General features: G+C 39.3%; 1 protein-coding gene across 1 annotated transcript; it reads left to right on the forward strand.

The window, feature by feature from the left end:
- The first annotated feature begins 853 nt into the window (after nucleotides 1-853).
- On the forward strand, nucleotides 854-20,995 carry LOC102869054 (membrane transport protein XK-like). The gene is made up of 3 exons (XM_006902746.1): nucleotides 854-1,098; nucleotides 20,274-20,536; nucleotides 20,982-20,995. The coding sequence occupies exons 1-3, from the start codon at nucleotides 854-856 to the stop codon at nucleotides 20,993-20,995; spliced, it is 522 nt and encodes a 173-aa protein (XP_006902808.1).
- The last annotated feature ends 393 nt before the right edge of the window (nucleotides 20,996-21,388 follow it).

Here is a 21,388-nt window from a genome sequence, read left to right on the forward strand (position 1 = left end):
GAAACAGATTAGAATCTGAGTGGGAGAGAGATTCAGTGTCTTGATCAAATTGTAATGGTAGGGCTCAGTGACTTAAAAGGAGATGTGCTATTGAGGTTGGCACACCCAGTAAGCAGAGGTATGCCTTGGGTATACTGCTTCCTTATTAGGCTCTAACCTTTGGCCTGAGTTAGTCACAATTCTAGTGGAATATATTCTATAGGCAATTTTTCTAGGAGATAATTATCTCTGATACTCTTTTACTATTGGCAACGCTTCACACAACAGTGAAAGACAGGGGCAGACTTTTCTGTCACAGTGAGAAGTTAAATCCTTCCCGTCTTTGGGATGGGTGCATGCCAAAGTACCAGCACGCTGAGATTGAAAAGCATGTGTGGTCTGGTTACATTTAGTAACCAGAAACGCTGGTTGTTTGAAGATTCAGGCTTTTGTTAGCCCTTGAATCTAGACTCCAATTCTTCGCCTTGTTTGGTGCAGGTTTGGAAAAGGATGTGAATGTTTTCCAAAGACAGAACGTGCAGACCAAGGGACTCTAGGACCCAGAGGCTGCGTGTGGGGCCAGCAAGTCTGGGTTCAGACCGCCAGCAGCGGTGCGACGCGGGTTCGCGGCCTGCGCAGGGATTGTCGCCCTAGAGACGCGCGGGCGGCGCACAGTGCGCGTGGGCGTTTCCCAGCGAGGCCGCGCTCTCCGCCCCACCTCTGCCCCGTCGCTTGACCCCGGGCCCAACTCCAGTGCTCAGGCCCGCCGGCCGGGCCCTGTGCCCTCGGCGGGGGACACAGGTCCGCCGGGACGGGCATGCCGGGGGAGGCCCCTCAGGCCGCCGCCTCTGGTCTGCGCCGCTGACACGCGGAGATGAAATTCCCGGGCTCGGTGTTGGCGTCCGTATTCCTGTTCGTGGCCGAGACCACGGTGGCGCTCTACCTGAGCAGCACCTACCAGTCGGCTGGGGACCGCATGTGGCAGGCGCTGACGCTGCTCTTCTCGCTGCTGCCCTGTGCGATCGTGCAGCTCACGCTCCTCTTCCTGCACCGCGATCTCAGTCGCGACCGGCCTCTTGTGTTGCTGCTGCACCTGCTACAGCTCGGGCCCCTCTTCAGGTGGGTGCGGACCCTAGCTCGGCCTTCCGCCCGCGCCCGGGGTTTGGGGGCGACACGAGGGTGGGAGGATGTAGGGGTGAGAGTAAGAGGCAGGGACTGTGCAGTGGGAGGGTAGGGGGGCGGGAGCTCTGGGGGATTGTGTCTGGTAGGGGCGTGTGGCTTGACCCTGGGCTGGGCCCACTGCAGGCCCGCCCCGCCATGCACCACACTCAGAGGTAATGGTAATAGAGTGGAGGCGTACTACATTCTGTTGGATGGTACCATATGAAATTGCTAGTGCTCAACTCAATTTGACCTGCTCCAATGGTAGTTTTATGTACTTGGCACCTCCTGAGACACACACTCTGTCTGCATTCACATGGGCTCTGAAAGGATTAGGTTTTGCCTTAGAAAACCCTTGGGAAGTGTGTTCCAAATTGCAGTGGCAGTGCAGGAGCTTGCAGGTTATTTATTTTCTTTATCCAGCACATGGCACTTTACTATATGCCAGGTACTCCTCCTGCTTCCTTAAATTGTTGAATTTACATCCGGGACTCTGGTGGAAATCAATGCATCATTTCTTGTCTTCTGGTGTTTTTATGACTGTTATAGGGTGGGGAACCTTATAGGGTTGTAGAAATGCCTTCTGACCCCAGCTCATCTCATAAACATGGTCATTAAAGCTCATGAAGACAAAAATCTGCTGTCTGTGAGGTGAGGGAAAACTTAGCGACATCTCTGGAAATAAATATTAAAAAGCCAGTCAAACTATCTGGTAATGAAATTTGCCCAAGGACCTTGAAGAAAGAGAATTTTCAATGCTCCCCCCCACACACACACACATCTTCCATCTCTATAGGAAAAGCAAAATAAAGGATGTTTGTCTGAATTAAAAAGAAATTTATAGTGATAAAGTTTAGTCATGGTGATAGAGGAGTGTCAAGAGACCTCGCGCTTGAAAAATTTCACACACACACACAGAGAGAGGGAGAGAGAGATATAAATAAATAGCAATATATTTTACAAAACCCTTGTATAAACATTTGGAACTTAATATTAAAGACAACTGTCCTCACTGGCACTCAGAAGATTGATTTGTAGATTATAACATAGTCATGACAAACTTGGTGAACAAGTTTCTCAGTCTCTGGCAGAAGAATCCTAGAAAGGCATAGAATCGAGTACAAATTTGCTGGCGTCTTGGTAGTCAAGGGAGAGTCCTGGGGGCAGGGAGTGGAGGAAGTGAAGAGGGAGGTCCTACAACCCACAGCCTTTTAGTGCTGAAGAGCTTATAGTTCGTAGCTGATAGGCCCCTTGGTCTTGATTGTATTCTCCCTCAATATAATGACTGTTACATGACCTGGGGCAAGAGTCACCACTTTTTAACCTTGGTTTCCTCATCTGTGAAAAGAAAAAAATTGCTATTCATGATGTTCAGGTGAAGTGACAAATAAAGCAGAAGGAATATTTCTCAAGTGCTTCCTGTGGTAGGTGGCTTCCAAGGTACTCATCTTGTGCTAGGTCGTTTGGCAGATGGATAAATGGCCCAGTTTATGGAATCTTTATAAGGCAGATGTAACTGGCCGTAGACTACATTTACACAGCTTCCTGGAAATGGTGTCAGACTACTTTTACCTGTGTTCTGTGTGAGAAGACAGAGGAGCATGTTGTACATTTGATCATTAGTTGCACGTTAAATTCAGAAGAAGCTGAATCAAAATAAGTAAATAAACACAACCTAAGTGACCCAGCATGTAAATTATAATATCCTATCATCATTCTCATTTCAAATAAATAGAAATCAAAGAGTTATCAGAGGTAAAGCTAACAATAGGATGTTATGCATAAAAATAAGATTGAAAATATAAAATGCAGTTAAGGTATTAACAGCAGTTACTTCTGGATGGTGGGCTTATGTGTGATTTTCATTTTTGTCTAGAAAAATATAGAAAATGTGTATTTTTCTTTTTTGTTTTTACAATAAAAAATAGTTTAACTTTACTAAAGGAAGAAAAATGTTCAGTGCCTTTATAAGAGAACTCAGCTGCACCTATTACTAGAAACTTCTGAATAACTCATTGGCTTCCTGAAGGGAAAAAAAGATTTATTTTTTTTAAAAAAGCAAATAACCCTCTTCCATAAACAAAGGTACATTTTAATACAACTGATTTAGGTCAAGGAGAAATTGAACCCATGATCTTAGAGCTATATATACAAAATGTGGTTTCCAAGCTGCTTAGCTTCCAGATCAAAAGAAAAGCAATTTGATGTTGTGAATTAGTATGACTTAATATCTTATGGGCAGTTCTTCCTGCCAATGTCTGAGTCTGTTTTCACTCTTAGGACTTCAGCGTTATTCACAGATCAGAATTACTCCCCCAAACAAAGGAGAGTGATGGTGTATTTCTTTCCCCCTTACCAGTTGGGTCTTAGTCATAGTTCTGGGTTATTTTTGAAATGTTTAGCTCTTTTTAGTTTTATGTTTATATTAATAGGCAAACATTTCCTTTTCAGCGATTGGTTTTAAGTTCCTTTAGTTAAGTTTTAAAAGAATCTAAATCTATAATGATTTCAGGCTAAGTACAGCAAACTAGGCCTGTACTCTTTCTCTTCATTAGGGAGATTAGAGGAGAGAACTCCATTTGACTTTTTTCAAGCTTCTACTTAAAACTGTGTTGACCTACTAACTGAAAGGTTGACAATTTGTATCTACCAGCTGCTCCAAATTAGAAAAATAGGCAATTTGCTTCCATTAAAATTTATAGACTTGGAAACTGATCAGTGAGAATGGATTCCGTGACAGTGGGTTTGATCCTGGTTTTTATTAAAAACTCATTTCAAACTGAATGACTGTTTCCTCATTAAACTTAGGATCACATTCTTGAGTTTGATAAGAACATTAGCTATGCTTTCAATTTTAGTGGTGATTTTTCTTGTTTATTTTAGGAAAATATTATTGTGAATAATAAGTATTCTAGAAAACAAGCAAACCTCAAAATGTTGCAACTTAAAGAACATAAAAAATAATGTTCCAGTTTGTCATTCTTCTACAATTATGTTAAATTTTTATCATTAACTAGAATAGGAATAAATATATTTTTAAGATAAAGAAATGTGTTCTTATTCTTATGAACTGGTATAGTGAGGGAAAATGCAATGTGAAAAATCATGTTTATGAAGTAAAAGCTGAAAAATTCTAAATGTCTTTGTAGAACAATACAATCCATTTCACCCAAGTATTTATAGTAAATATTAAAAAAAATTTAAAATGATAACTTATATTTGAAAAAATTATTTTCATTTTCGAAGTATTTTTACATACAGTATTTAATTTCCTCCACTATAAAATGGTTGTTAACTTGTTTTGTTTTACGGTTAAGAGATTGAGGCTTTGTTACTTAGCAAGTGCCTTTGCAAAGACAGGGCACCTTCTGTTTAACCAATTTGGTCCTCCTGTCACCCTGCAAAGCACAACTGTCATATGCAGATAACGGACTTATACAAAATCAAAATCAGTATTCCTTTGGGGGAAAAATTATATTTTTATCAGTCACCTTAGAGGGCTCTGGTATCACAAATTATTTGTGTTGTACTAACACTCATGGTTTCACCTAAGGAATAATTTCCAGCTGTAGATACGTTATGCTGGACAATAGGGAGGAAATGAAAAAAAAAAAAAAAGGATCAGGCTGTTGATTATTTACATCAGAGTTTAGCAAACTATACCCCATAGGCCAAATCCATTCTACTGCTTGATTTTCTAAGTAAAGTTTTATTGGAACACAGTTATACTCACTTGTTTAGTATTGTCCATGACTGCTTTCGTGCTACAAAGGTAGAGCTGAGTCCTCAGTTGTTGATCACTGACATTTTATTTTATTTGTTGTCATTATTAGGTGCCATCCAGTTGAGTACGACTCATAGCGACCTTATGAACAAAAGATCAGAACCTTTTCCTATCCTGCGCCATCGTCACTCTTCCTGACACACAGGAGCCCATTGCAGCACTCACTGTGTCAATCCACCTGGTCGAGGGTCTTCTCTCTTTCCAACCCTCTATTCTTCTCAGCATCATGCGCCTCTCCAAGGAATAGCCCCTCCTAGGAACATTCCCAAAGTATGTGAAGAGAAACCTCATCATTCTTTTCCCCAAAGAGCACTCTGGCTTCATCTTTGGTAAAACATTTCTACATTTTCTTGGCCATTCATATGTTCAGTGCCCAGAGGTATCAATTATTTTTCTGTCATCCTTATTCACTGTCTAGCTCTCGGATGCATAGCACATAATCAGAAAGACTAGGGCCTGAATCAGATGCATCTTAGTCCTCAAACTGACATCATTACTCCTCAATAATTTGAAGAGGTCTTTAACTGCAGATTTTCTCAATGCACTGTGCTGGTACTAAGGGTGTTAATTATGGATCCAAGCAAGATGAATTTGTTGACAGTTTCAGTCTCTCCTCCATCCATCATGATGTTGCCTATCAGTCCAGTAGCAAGAATCTTTGTTTTCTTGACACTGAGATGCAGTCCATACTGAAGGTTGCATTCCTTGATCTTCTGCAACAAGTGCTTCAAGTCCTCCTCATTTTCAGCATGCAAGGTTGTGTCATCTGCGTAACAGAGGTTATTGATGAGTCTCCCTCCACTCCTGATGTCACATTCCTTCTCATAGAGTCCATCTTCATGAATAATTTGCCCATCATACAGATTATATAGGTATGGAGAGAGAATACAATCCTGACACACTTCCTTCTTCTTCTTTTTATTTTCATTTAGTGTTTGTGTTTATTGTCTTTTATTTTTTCTACTAATTTATTTAAAAAATTAGAATACCAATTTGAACAAATTCTTTCAATTTTCCTCACCCCCCCCCATCAAATTGTACAACCCAATGATTAATCACCCCTTTCCCCTGCACATCCACATCCCTCTGCTTCCAGCCTCTCCCACCCCTCATGGATCCTTATATTCCTACAATAATGGTCTTATGCAATAATTATACTTGTGGGACTGAGTTAGTTCACTCAGCATAATGCTCTCCATTCCTTCCCGAGTTAGGTAATAATTTATGAAGTTCTTGCTCCTGCATACTGCATAGTATTCCATTTTATGAATATGCCATAATTTCTCAATCCATTCGTTTGTGGTTGGACATTTGCGCTGTTTCCATGTTATTGCAATAGTGAATAATGCTGTTATGAATGTTGGTGTACAAATCTCAGTTTATGCATCAGTTCTCATATCCTCAGGTTATATTCCAAGTAGTGGAATAGCTGGGTTATGTGGAATTTCTGTGTTCAGCCTTTTGAGGAAGCACCAAACTGCCTTTCAGAATGGTTGCACCATTTTACAATCCCACCAACAATGTATAAGAGTTCCTTTCTTGCTACATCCTCTCCAACATCTATTACTTGCTGCCCTGTTAAACTTTACCACTCTTACTAGAGTGAGATGGTACCTCATTGTGGTTTTGATTTGCATCTCTTTTATTGATTTTGAGCATTTCTTCCTGTGTCTGTTTGCCATTCGAATATCTTCCTGTGTGAAAATTCTTCCCATGTCTTTTGCCCATTTTGTAATTGGGTTATCAGTCTTTTTCTTGTGGAGGCCCAGGAGTATTCTGTGAACTTTTGTTATAAGACTCTTTTCTGAGATGATATTACCAAATGTTTGTTCACAGTCTGTAGGTTTTCTTTTCACCCTGTTGGAAAAAGTTTTTTATGTGCACAGAGATTTACTCTTTAGAAGGTCCCATGCATCAATTTTATCCTCTTTAGGTTGTGCATTTCTAGTTGTAGTTGGCAGTCTCTTTATACCTTGGACTAGCACTTCTAAGCTTGATCCCAGTTTGTCTCTTACAGTTTGTCTCTTATGAATGTTATGGTTTTGGGCTTTACTCCCAGGTCTCTGATCCATCTTGAGTTGATTTTTGTGTATGGTGTGAGATGTGGATCCTGTTTCAGCTTTCTGCAGGTGAAGTCCAGCTTTGCCAGCACCATTTGTTGAAAAGGTTATCATTTCCCCATTTTTGATAGCTTTAATTTTCTTGTCTAGTATCAGTTGACCATAGCTGGGAACCCAGAAATAGACACACTTCCTTCTTAATTTTAAACCACGCAATGTTCCCTTGCTCCGTTTGCACAACAGCCTCCTGATCCAGGTATAGGTCTTGCATGAGCACAATTAAGTGCTCTGGGATTCCCATTCTTCTCAATGTTAGCCATAATTTGTTATGACCCACACAGTCAAATGCCTTTGTGTAGTCAATAAAGCATAAATAGACATTCTTCTGGTATTCTTTCAGCCAGAATTCATTCGACATCAACAGTGATATCCCTCTTGCCACTGCCGCCTCTAAATCCTGCGTGATATTAATGATATTGTTCAATATTTTCCACATTCAATTGGATTACCTTTTTTGGGAATAGGAACAAATGAGGACCTCTTCCAATCTGTTGGCTAGACAGCTGTTCTCCAAATTTCCTGGTGTAGGCTGGTGAGCACATCTAAGGTTGCATCTATTAATTAAAACAAGTCACTTATTTTTTGACTTGTTTTTCTATTAGGGACACTCACTTGGTTCAGAGCCCAAGACATACCAAGTCTAAAATATTTACTTTAACTTTTTACAGAAAAAAAAATTTCCTTGCCAACCTCTGGTTTAAATAATACTGAAAAACAACCTTCATTTATTTTAATGAAAATAGCCAATTTATTAACTTGTTTATACAACCTCCCAAAAGAAAAACTGAGATGGGATAACCAAATACGTCTTACAGCTTTCCAACAGTAGAAGTTTTTATCCATTATCTTAACCAGTAGTGTTGAGAGATAGTGGGTATTTTCTTCACAATAATACATATATTCAAGGATATATATATATATTTTTTTTTTCTTGCTACAAAAACAATGGCTTGTGAGGGGAGATTACCTGTATTTTAGGGTCACCTCAGCCATTACATTACTGTGAGCCTTCCTCCATATTTACATCTGAGGCAAAATAGTTACACAGTGATTGATTACTGGAATTCTGTGTTGTGTGTAATTCTTCAAATACTCCTCTTCTGCAAAGGCCTTTAATCAGGACCTGGAGCACACTCTTCCTGGGAACTCTTGCTTCATCCAAACTGATCTAGGCTACTTTTCGTTAATGAAGTATCTTGTGACCTTAATTGAACAAAATAGAGATTTAATATCACACACACACACACACACACACGCTATATACCATTCTTTCTCCAAAACAAATCAAGAAAATTAATCACAAAATACATCTACTTCGTTCTCATCAGAATGGTCCCTGCATCTTCTTTCTTATCCCAAACTTTCTTATTACAGATTATAAATGTGTTCTTATTGCCTTAATCACATCAGGGCAAGACTACAACGTTAACAACATTCAGTCCAACATATGAAGCAGTAAAATCTTCCACTTGTCTTATAAGTTTGTTATAAAAATACATATTTTTGGGAGAAAGAGTTTTTTTAAAAAATAATTTTTAAACCTAAGGTGTTAATAATTTCTTCTACAGAAAAGCCATTGTCCCCAACATTTTATTATGAAAAATTTTAAACATACAAAAATTAGAAATATTGTACCACGAACACTACAGAACCCATCTAGATTTTACAATATAATATCATTATTTTATCATTATTTGCTTTTTACATATCTATTTAGGAGCTCTTAGGAGTTCTGGTAGAGTAGTTGGTGGTGAGTTATACTGCCTGCCCAAAGGCCATTTGTTCCCAATGGTTGGAATTCATCTTGGAAGAAAGATAAGCAGTCTTCTGTTATGATTTACAGTCTTAGAAACCTGACAAAGGGTCACTGAGTGAGAATAGACAGAAAGAGAGAGAGATTCAGGAGTCTTGGTAGTACAATAGTTAAATGCTCAGCCACTAACTGAAAGGTGGCAAGTTCAAGTTCACCAGCTATTTCAGGGAGGTGTGTCAGACTGCTCTCACAAAGATTGTAGTGTTGGAAGCCCTGTGGAGCAGTTCTACTCTGTCCTATAGCATCACTGGGAATCAGAATCAGTAGTGGATTTGGTTCTATTCATCTATCAGTACATCTTTTTAAAATGTACTTTGAATAAAATGACATACATCGATTCTTTACCATCTAAAAATATTACCTAGAGAGTAAATTCCACTTTTGAAATCAGGTATTCTGACCATCTAGAATAGATCACTAGCTAAAGATGTGTCCCTAGGGTAGATTTGAAATTTCTCACCGAGTCCTGTCAGGTCTCTAGGCATGATAAACTGTTACTCTGACACCTAAGGGATTATCAGAACCGAGAAGATAGGTAATGTGTAATCCTCCAGGGGAATGCTAGATGACAAGCAAGCTACCCTATGCTTTAGGATTTCCTTCAGCTGGGCTGATTTGGGTGCATCTGCATTAGCAGTAAGATATGCAGTTCAAATCCACTAGCTGCTCAGTGGGAGCAAGATGGGCAGTCAACTCCTATGTGATTTAGTGCCTCTGAAAACCTGCTGGAGGGACAGCTATGAATCAGTTACAACTTGATGATTTTTGTTATTGTTATGCGCTACTGAGTCACTTGTGACTCATAGTACCCTATGTACAAAAGCTCTGAACTCTGCTCTATCTTGAGCCAATCTCATTGTCTCTGACACACCTACCCCCATTACCCCAGTCCCGTCTCATCCAGGGTCTTCCACTCTGGTGCTGTCCCTCCGCCCTTCCAAATATGATGTCCCTCTCCAAAGACTGGTCCCTCCTTGCAACATGACCGAAGTATTTCAGATGGAGTTTCAGAATCCTTGCCTCCAAAGAGAATCTTGCTTTCATCCTCTCCAGGATGAACCAGTTTGTTCTCCTAGCAGTCCATGGTATTTTCAATACTCTTCTCCAGCATCACACTTAAAGGCATCACTTCGTCTTCTATCATCCTTAGTCATTGTCTAGAACGGAACATTTTTTTTTTTCTCTTACTCTGCATCCCAAGCCACTGACTTGCCTTCTTAACCTGACTCCCTTGCCTCAGTGGCTTTTAGAGTCCCTTTTTTTTTTAAAAAAATTATTTTATATTGTTTGCATATAAAATTCATATACACTGTGTTTCATTCATATGCATTGTGTTTCACACATTCCTTCAACTCAATGTGAATGGTACTCAACAACAACAATAACTTGATGTGGAAGGAGTCCTGAAGGTACAGTTGCTGAGCATTTGGCTGCTAAGTGAAAGATCAATTTTTGAACCTTCTAGCTGCTCCATGGAAGAAAGATGAGGCATTCTGTTTCTGTAAAGATTTATAATATTGTAAACCCTATGGGTCTACACTGTCCTACAGGGTTGCTATGAGTCAGAATCAATTAAATGGCAATGAATTTTATCTTTATGGGGATGTTTATATATATTAGCTCTATCTTTTGCAACAATGTGGAAAGGTAAACATCTATATTTTAGCAATGAGGGAGAGTAATGAGCAATGAGAGACTTGGATTAAATGATTTGCTAGGGGCTGCATCGATAATAAGTATTAGGAAAGGAGAATGGAACATTTTTTTCTGACATTCTGAAACCTGAGCCAACTGCTCCCTTGCCTCAGTGGCTTTTAGTGTCACTCTTTTTTAAAAATTTATTTTTATTTTGTATTTGTTTGCATACAACATTCATATACACTGTTTCATTCATATAAAAATATATTCCTTCATTCACATTGTGTTTCATATGATCATACATAGCGTTTTATAAAACTAATCACCATTATTATAGAGTATTTTTTAAAATCATTGCTTCTGACTACTGCATCATATTTAATTGTGTGAATGTACCACAATTTCTCAGTCCATTCATTTATTAATGGACATTTGAGCTGTTTCTGTTTTCTTGAAATTATGAATAATGCTGCTGTGAACATCTGCACAACTTTCCATTTGTGCCTCAGTTCTGTTTTCCTTGAGATATTTTCTCAGCAGTGAAATAGCTGGTTCATATGGAATTTCTTTGTTCAACGTTTTAAGAAAATACCAAACTGCCTTCCAGAGTGATTGTACCATTTTACAATCCCACTAACAGTGTATGAGAGTTCCAATCTCTCTACATCCTCTTCAGCTTTTATTACTTGCTGTTCTGTTACACTTTGCCACTGCTACTGGGGTGAGAGGGTATCTCCTTGTGGTTTTGATTTGCGCATTTATTATTGCCAGTGATTTTGAACATTTCTTCATGTGTCTGTTGGCCTTCCAAATATCTTCCTCTGTGAAAATTCTTTCCATGTCTTTTGCCCGTTTTGTAATTGGGTTATCAGTCTTTATCTTATGGAAGCCATGTAATATTCTCTAAACTTTCATTATGAGAGCGTGCTCTGAGATGGCATTGCCAAATGTTATTTCCTAGTCAATAGGGTTTTTTTTCCACTGCATTAGAACTGTTTAAAAGGGATATATGATTAGGTATTATTGTCATGACAGGAGTACAGAACGAAGGCTGCATAGTACAGTGGACTTGGGGGGCAGCGATTGTATAACAATGAAATAATTTTTCTTTTACTTTCCAAAGAGAAGAGCGAACTGGGGGAGGAGATTGGGCATGGAAAAAAGTACAATGATGAATGAATGGAAATCCAAAGTCTCTGTAAACTTTCATTAAAATTAATTAAAAAATTAAGACTGGGAAAAAAAAGAAAAATTTTTTGGTGCTCTTGGGGACTTAATCTTTACAGGGTCATTCATCAGTGCAATCCTCTCCTGCATGTACATTTCTGGCTGTAATTGCCAGCCTATTTATATCATAGGTTGGACCTTCTAAGTTTGGTCCCATTTTGCCTCTTTCAATCTTTATCATTGTGACTTTACCCCTAGGTCTCTGATCCATTTTGAATTGTGTTCTTTGGTTTTGTTTTGTGTGTATATGGACTAAGATGTGGATCTGGCTTCAGCTTTCTGCAGTTAGTAGTCCACTTTTGCCAGCACCATTTCTTGAAGAGGCCGGTATTTCCCCACTTGACAGGTGTTGTTTCCTTATCAAATACCAGTTGACTGTGGTTTGTTGTTATGTGCCATTGAGTCACCTGCGACTCATAGCGACCCTATGTACAACAGCCCGAAATCCTGCTCTATCCTGTGCCAATCTCACCATCTCCGACACACCTGCCCCCATTACCCCAGTCACTGAATCAATCCATCTCATCGAGGGTCTTCCTCTCCTGAGCTGTCCCTCCACCCTCCCAAGCATGAAGTCCTTCTCCAAGGGCTAATTTTTGGGTTTTCAATTCTGTGCCATTGGTTTATGTGTATGCCATTGCAACAGTACCCTGCTATTTGGTTATTATAGCGCTATAGTAGGTTTTGAGATCAGGGAGTGCTATGCTTCCCACTTGATTTTTGTTTTTCAAAAGTGTTTTACTATTTGGGATCTCTTTCCTTTCCATATTAATTTTCAATTGCCTCTTCTATGAAAAGTTTGGTATCTGTACTGTGATTACGTTGAACATATACCTTGCTTTTGATAGGATTGTCATTTTCACTATATTGGGTCTTTCTATCTATGAACAAGGAACACTTTTCCATTTTCTTAGGTCTCATTGTTTCTTACAGTAGAGCTGTTTTCTTCATAAAGGTCTTATGTCTCTAGTTATGTTTATTCTCAAGTATCTCAGTAGTGGTTGACTATTATAAATGATACTATTTTCTTAGTTTCCTTCTCTGTGTTTTCATTGTTGTATTATTTTTATGTGCCATTGAGTCACCTGCAACTCATAACAGCCCTATGTACATGAACTCTGAAACCTGCCCTATCCTGAGCCAATCTCATCTCTGACAGACCCAATCCCATTATGTCAGTCACCGAGTCAATCCATCTCATCCTGGATCTCCAGTACTGTTCCTCAACCATTCCAAGCATGATGTTCTTCTCCAAGAACTGTCATGTGCCCAAAGTTTGTGAGATGGAGCCTCAAAATACTTACCTCCAAGGAGATCCTGGTTTTATCCTCCCTAGGACAGAACTATTTGTTCTCCTTGCAGTCCATAGTATGTTCAGCATCTTCTCCAGTACCACAACTCAAAGGCATAGATCTTTCTTTTATCATCCTTAGTAATTTTCCAGCTATCTGATGCATAGCAAGTAATTGCCTGTATAAAGCACACCTTAGTCTCCAGACTGACATTGTTGCTTCTCAGTACTCAGGAGAGGTCCCTGACAGCAGACTTTCCCAGTGCATTTTGTCTTTTGATTTCCTGGCTGCTGGTGCCAAGAGTGTTGATTGTGGAACCAAGGAAGCTGAAGTTATCAATAATCTCACTCTCTGTCATCATGAAGCTGCTAATGCTCCTAGTGGTAAGAATTTTTGTTTTCTTGATGTTGAGCTTCAATCCATATTGAAGACTATATTCCTTGACCTTCTACAGCAAATACATGTTCTTTGCAGTTTCAGCAGGCAAGGTATTGTTATATACATAATGCAGGTTGTTGATGAGTCTTCCTCCAATCCTGATGCCACATTCTTTTTTGTAGAGCCCAACATCCCTAATGATCTGTTCTGCATACAGATTGAAAAGGTTTGAAGATAGGATGTATCCGTGATGCACAACTTTCCTGATCCTGAAACATGCAAACTTAACTTTTGTTTACGTTTTCTTTCCCTGCCCTGTTCTGACTATACTGCTTCCTGGTCCAAGTATAGGTTTCACATGTGCACAGTTAAGTGTTCTGGGATCCCCATTCCTCTTATGGTTAGCCACAGTTTGTTGTGATCCACAGTTAAATGCCTTTGCATAGTCAATGAAACATAGATAGACATTCCTATGGTACTTTCTGCTTTCAACCAAGATCCATCTAATGTTGGCTGTGGTGTCCCTAGTACCATGGCCTCCTCTAAACCCAGCCTGCACATCTGACAGTTCTCTGTTGATGTACTGTTCCAGTCTTTTCTGGATAATCTTCAGCAGGATCTTGCTTGCGTGTGATATTAGTGATATTGTTCAATAATTTTCATACTCTGTTAGGTCACCTTTTTCTGGAGTGGGAAGAAATAGAAATCTCTTCTAGTCAGTTGGCCAGGTAACTGCCCTTCAGATTTCTTGGCATAAGCTAGTGAGTGCATCCAGGACAACATTAATGAGTAAAGAGAAATGATGTCAGTCTAGATACAAAGGTGCATCTAATCCAGGCCATGGTCTTCTCAATTACTTGTTATGCTTCAGTGAGTTGGACAATGACTAAGGATCTGTTTGCTGAAACATGTCTATATGTGTGTGTGTGTGTGTGGGGGGGTGTTGTCGATTGCCTTTAAGTCGAGAACGACTTACAGTGACCCTATGAACAAAAGGCCTAAAGGCCTAAAGCTCCTCTACAACTATCGACATTTATCAAAGTTCATAGAGTTTCTGGAGGCATGCTATTTAGGAAGTGGATGCCACTCCTGCTTCCAAACCTGTCATAGTATGTTATTTGTTGTTATGTGCCATTGAGTTGCCTGTGATATATGGCGACCCTATGTAAAACAGCTCTGAACCCTTCCCTGTCCTGAGCCAGTCTCACTAATTCCAGCACACCAACTGCCATTGCCCCAGTTACTGTATCAATCCATCTCTTCTGAGGTCTCCTGCGTTGTCCATCCACCCTTCTGAGCATGATGTCCTTCTCTAAGGGCCGATCTCTCCTGGCCTCATGCCCAGAGTAAGTGAGGTAGAGCTTCAAAACCCTAGCCTCCAAGGAGAGACTTGATTTCACCCTCTCCAAGACAGACCTATTTGTTTTCTTGGCTGTCCACGGTATGTTTAATACTCTTCTCCAGCACCACAACTCTAAGGCATCTATTCTTCTTCTGTTATCCTTAGTCATTGTCCAACTCTATGAAGCATAACAAGTAATTGAGAAGACCATGGCCTGGATTAGGCTCACCTTTGTCTCTAGACTGACATCGTTGCTCTTCAGAACTCTGGAGAGGTGCATAACAGCAGATTTTCCCAATGCCATTCGTCCTTTGATTTCCTGACTGCTAGTAGTGTTAAGAGTGTTGATTGTGGATCCAAGCAAGCTGTAATTGCTAACAACCTCAATCTCTTCTCCATCTATTATGGTGTTTCCAGCTGGCCCAGTGATGAGAATCTTTGTCTTCTTGATGTTGAGATTCGATCCATATTGAAGACTACAGTCCTCGACCTTTTGTAGTAAGTGTTTCAGGTTTTCTTCAGTTTCAACAAGGTTGTGTCATCTACATATCATAGGTTGTTAATGAGACTTCCTCCAATCTTGATGCCACACTCCTCCTCATAAAGCCCTTCTTTGTCCTTTTCATTGTTAATGCGGTAAATTACATTGATTTTCATATGTTGAACCATCCTTGCATACCTGTTATGAATCCCACTTTTCATGATGACTTACTTTTTTGATGGGACTTTTGGATTCAATTGGTAGGATTTTGTTAAGGAATTTTGCATCTATATTCATGAGCAATATTGGTCTGTAGTTTTCTTTTTGGTAATAGGGTTATGCTTGCTTCATAGAATGACTCTGAAAGTGTTCCTTCTTTTTCTATTTTTTTAAAATAGTTTAAGTAGAATTGGTAATATTGTTGTTGTTAAGTGCCATCAAGTCTCAGGCATTGCAACCCTATGAACAAAGTCCTGGACACTTCCTGTATAACTTACGTCCTTTCTCCAGGTTCATAGGGTTTCCAGAGGCAAGCTATTGTGGAAGTGGATGTCACTCCTGCTTCCAAGCTTGTTTTAATTGGGGAGCTTTACCAAACTCAGTCCACCACCATGGTAACAGTATTCGGCTTCATGGCAACCACGAGTTACCTCTGTACAGCAAGTGGACATACCAGGGTTACACGACCTAAAGAATGTTTCACCAAAACCAATTAAAGGCAGGTCTGAGGGCTGTGGGGTAGAGTCATCCACCTTTGACTTGGGAGCATGGCTTTCTCCCCACTAGTTCTCTAAATATTTGCTAGAATTCAGCCATGAAGCCCTCTGAGCCAGGACTTTTTTGAGGTGGAGTCTTCTTATGACCTCCTCAATTTCTTCTTTTGTGATGGGTCTGTTCAAATATTCTATATCTGTGTCAATTTTGGTAGAGTGTGATTTTGAAGGAATTTGTCCATATCCACTAGGTTCTCAAATTTATCATAGTATTTTCATAATATTCCAATCCTATTGATTTAATTTCATTTGGTTCTGTTGTGATGACAACTCTATCATTTCTTACTCAATTTATTTGTGCCTTCTCTTTCTTTTGTTAAGTTTGCATTTCGAAAAACCAGCTGCTGGTCTTGTCAGTGGTTAAAATTGTTTTAATGATTTCTATCTCATTGATTGCAGCTCTTGTCCTCATAATTTTTTTTCTTCTAAAGGATATGGGGTTAGATTGTTATTCTTTTTCTCTTTTGTGGAGGTGTTGAGTTAGGTCATTAATATTGCATCTTTCTTTCTTTGTTATGATTTTACATATTACTATGAATTGCTCCCTGAGGACTGCCTTAGCTGCATCTCAGAGGTTTTGGCATGTTATAATTTCATTATAATTTGTTTTGAGAAACTTTTAAATTTCATTTTTATTTCTTCTATAACCCAATTGTGTTCTAGCTGAGTGTTATTTAGATTCCATACTAGCAGTTTTTAAAGCTTTACTCTCCTGTGGTTAATTTCTAGTTGTATGGTATTGTGATCTGAGAAGAGACTTTGTACTATTTCAGTGTTTTTTAATTTGTTGAGGCTTGCTTTGTGCCCTAATATCTGATACATTCTGGAGAATGTACCATGTGCTCTTGAGAAGAAAGTAAATTGGTTTTTGGTTGGGTGCTGTACCCTGAATACATTCCCAAGGTCAAATTGGCTGATTGTATAGTTTAGATCTGTATCTTTGTTAAGTTTTCTATCCTTTGGTATGAGTGGTGTGTTAAAGTCTCCTGCTACTACTATAGTGCTATTTATTTCTTTCTTAAAATCTATTAACCTTTGTTTTATGTATTTTGAAGTCTATCATTGGTATGTAGATGTTGAGCAAGGTTATGTCTTCTTGATTTATTGTGCCTTTAATCATTATATAGGGAGCTCTGGTGGCCTAGTGGCATGACTTTTGACTGCAATATCAAAAGCACAAAGTTTGAATCTACTAGCTGCTCCATAGGAGAAAGATTGACATCTCCTCCCATGCAATTAACTGCCTTTGAAAACCCACTAGAGCATAGCAATGTGTCAGTTCTGATTTTGTGGTACACAACAGTAACAGTCATTATACAGTGATCTTCCTTATCTATGGTGGTTTCATCCTGAAGTGTGTTTTATCAGAGATCTGTTTGCTACTCCTGCTTTATTGTGGGTGCCATTTAATTGGTGTATTCCCCCCTTTGATTTTTAATCTTTTCCTGGTTTCTTAGATGTGTCTCTTACAGGCAACATATTGTTAGGCTTTGGGGATTTTTTAAATCCATTTTGCTACTCTTTTTTAAGTTACTTGATACATTTAATCCATTCACATTAAGTGTGATGTTTGAAAAATTTTATCACTTTTGTTTTGCTGCATTTCTTTTTCTGTTTCTGGTTACTTTGTGTAAAGGACTTCCCTTAGAATTTCTTGAAGGTTTGATCTTGTTTGCATGAATTCCTTAATTTCCTACTTTTCTGCAAATAATCTAATTTCTCCTTCATATTTCATGGATAAATTGTTTCTTTTAGCCTTCTGTACATGCCATCCCATTGTCTTCTTGCTCACATGGTTTCTGCTGATAAGTTAGAACTTTAATTGATTTTCCTTTATATGTGACTCTTTTTCTTCTGATGCTTTTAGTATTCTTTCCTTATTTTTTAAATTGGAAAACTTGCTCATGATATGTGTTGATGGTTTTCTTTTGGAGTCTAGTCTGTTTGGGGTTGTCTGAGCTTCTTTTTTTATTTTATACTGATTTATTTACAAAGTTTGAATGCATTGTTTTTCATAAAAGATCCTTTCCATTTCCTTCACCCCCCCATCAAATTCTGTGACCCCTATGATTAACACCCTACCTCCCACTCTTATTTCCATCCTCCCCTCCGCCTTGGATCCTCATACTCATTCTATAATAATGGTTTTATACAGAATTTGTCCTTGTGGGACTGAGTTACTTTACTCAGCAGTAATGCTCTTCAGTCCCTTCCAAGTTAGGTAGTATTTTACAAAATCATTGCTCCTGTGAGCTGCATAGTGTTCCATTGTATGAGTGCACCACAACTTCTCAATCTATTTGTTTGTAGTTGGACATCTGGACTGTTTCCATATTCTTGTGATGGTAAATAATGCTGCTATGAACATTGGTGTACAAGTCTCCATTTGTGCCTCAGTTTTTATTTTCTCAGGGTGTATTCCAAGCAGTGGAATAGCTGAGTCATATAGAATGTCTATATTCAGCTTTTGGAAGAAGAACCAAACTGCCTTCCAGAGTGGTTGTACCATTTTACAGTCCCACCAACAGTGTATAAGAGTTCCTGTCTCGCCACATCCTCTCCAATGTTTATTACTTGCTATTTATTACTGTTAAACTTTTTGGCTGAACTTCTTGAATGTGTATTTCCGTATTCTTCATAGTGCCCGGGAAATTTTCTTCTAGTACCTCTGCCACAGTTTTCTCAGTGCTTTCCCTGCCCCTCATCATGTTCTGGAATTCCAGTTGTATGTATATTGTTTCTTTTGATGTCATCCCACATGATTCTAATGTTATATTCATTTTTCTTCTGTCTCCTCTTTTTTCTTCTAGTATGTTCCCTTTGAGGTTCTTGTCCTCCAGCTCACTGACTCTCTGTTCCATCTCTTCTGTTCTATTTTTTTTGTCAAGAATTTTTGAAACTTCTGCCATTTTGGTCTTGATATTTTGGATGGCATTTTCATGCCTATCTATTATTTTCAGTATTGTGTTGGCTGTTCCCTCTCTGTCATGTGATGACTTTTAAAATTCTTATACCTCTTTACCTGTATTTTCAATTCTTTCTTCTATGTCTTTAAATTTTTTCCATGGCTTTCCATATTCCTTCACATTGGTATATTTCTTCTGTATCTCTGTCTCTGGAATATTGGCTTTATTTATGCCTTTTATTCTTTCTTCCATCATTTGCATCATCTTCTGTGGCAGTTCATATGACTATGTTAATATCTTTCTTCAACATCTCTGTCTCGCTCTGCTTTTGTAGTATATTTATTTTGTTTTTTCACAGTGTTTGAAGCTGCCTGCTTGTTTCTTGATACATGTTAGGCTGTTTCTATTGTGTCTGCATAGGTTGTTGACAGTTCTTAGTCTTTATAATATTATAGATTAGTTGCAAACATAGAATATTCCCTTTATGGGAAAGGGCAACATGCTATACCAGGAGTCCTTTCTGGTCCTGTGTAGTGAGAAAACTCGCCATTCCTAAAGTACTTTTCCTTCTCTGAACAGCAGTGCAGCCCTGTGGGAATCTTGCCTGAGTGCTACCTACCTCTTCTAAAATTTGTAATTGTCCTTGGTGATGCTGGTGCACAGAACATCGTGATACCACCTTCTGCCTGGCTGCTGCACTTTCTCTTTCCAGGTTGGGGCTTTGGAGCCAGGGCCCTAATCCTCTATGCAGCCATCCTCTCAGGTCTCCCATGGCTTGGTGGGAGTAGCTTCTGCCTGCACTACCCTCTTCTAAAGTTTATAATTGTCTCCAGTGTGAAAAACAATGTATATGAACTTTGTAAGTAAACCAGTATGAAACAAAAAATTAATCTTAAAAAAAGTTTGTAATTGTCCTTGGTGGTGCTGGTGCACAGGGCAGCCAGAGACCACCTTCCCCTGGCTGCTGCACTCTCTATTTGGTGTGGGGGTGTTGGGGGGTAGGGCCACCATGTACCTCTATGCAGCTTCCCTCTTATATCTCCAGTAGTCTGTTGGGAATCTCTTCTGCCTCTGCCCACCTTTTCTAATTATATAATTTTTCTTGGTGATGCTGGTGTGCAGGGCAGCAGGATACCACCTTCCATCTTGCTGTTACACTCTATCTATCCAGAATGGGGGCCTAATATCCCTTCTTAATATTTTTCTCATTTAATTGCCACTGGCCTGTAGGCCTCAAAAAGATGGACTACTAGGAACTGATTCTTGGAGAGGAGAGCTGACTAAAATCTAGATAAATTAAGTCAGTACTTTGAGAATCAGGCCCATTGTAAACAGGTCTACCTCTGATAGCCTAACCTGCTGATAATTTCTTTTTTCAGGTGTTTTGAAGTGTTCTGCATCTACTGCCAGTCAGGCCATGTGGAAGAGCCTTATGTCAGTATCACCAAGAAACGACAGATACCTAAAAATGGCCTCTCAGAAGAGATTGAGAGGGAAGTGGGCCAGGCAGAGGGCAAGCTGTTCACCCACCGATCTGCATTCAGCCGGGCTTCGGTCATCCAGGCTTTCCTGGGCTCAGCACCCCAGCTGACCCTGCAGTTATATATAAGCGTAGTGCAGCAGAATGTCACTGTTGGACGAAGTATGTATGATTTTAATTTCTGCCTGGGTTTGGGAATCCAAATGGGAAACAAAGCATGCAGTTCATTGTGGGGTTTTGTTTTGTTTTTTTCCACATGTTGGCCATCTTTTAAAATGGTTAGCACAGGAATCCAGAATTAAGGTCACATAGAGAAGTGTACGAGGGGTGGGGGGTGGGGGGTAACGGATGGGGGAATTGTATACTAATGAAGGATTTTTTTCCTTTCTTTTTCTTTTTGGAGAGGGGAGTGAACTGGTGGGGAGAGGTGGGCAGGGAGAAAAGTGCGGCAATGAATGAATGGAAATCCAAAACCTCTGTAAATGTCTAAAAAAAAAAGAAAGTAAAGTACTATTGATAATAAAAAAAAGGAACTGCAAACTATACATGCTCCTTAGTATTGTGTGTGGGCTCAGCTTTCTTTGCTAATACTTTTTGTTGCCTACAGAAAATCTTGGTTGATAAACTCCTCCAGTTATTATTATAAATAATGGACTGGATGAAGTTACAGAAATTCTAGAATTACTATCATTGTGGGTGAGTGGAAAAACAACATGATGTTAAACAGTACCCCAGAAATAATTCTGTCTGAAAGAGGCTTATTTTTATCAGAAAGTGACACAATTTAAATGAGATCATATTTCAAAGTCTGAAGAAACAACAGTTGTAAAACTATACCAGAACAATAGAAGCCAGACAAGAAGAATTCTTTCAGATGTAAGCTAGAGACAGCATACTAGGGAGAAAAAGTTTGAGAAGAATGTAGATTCCTAGTTGTGCTCATCTCTACCTAGTTCTTTGGCTTTGGTTAAATTCCAAACCCTCAGCAATAATGAATCCTTGTGTTTCACCTAC

Source organism: Elephantulus edwardii, unplaced genomic scaffold, assembly GCF_000299155.1.
Source record: "Elephantulus edwardii isolate Elephantulus edwardi_28Jun2011 unplaced genomic scaffold, EleEdw1.0 scaffold00445, whole genome shotgun sequence".
NCBI lineage: Eukaryota > Metazoa > Chordata > Mammalia > Macroscelidea > Macroscelididae > Elephantulus > Elephantulus edwardii.

Excerpts from the sequence above, each read along its gene's own strand:
- LOC102869054 (XM_006902746.1), top strand. The coding sequence starts at position 854 with ATGAAATTCCCGGGCTCGGTGTTGGCGTCCGTATTCCTGTTCGTGGCC. Across the intron at positions 1,099-20,273 it reads CAGCTCGGGCCCCTCTTCAG|GTGTTTTGAAGTGTTCTGCA; the intron begins GTGGGTGCGGAC and ends TTCTTTTTTCAG.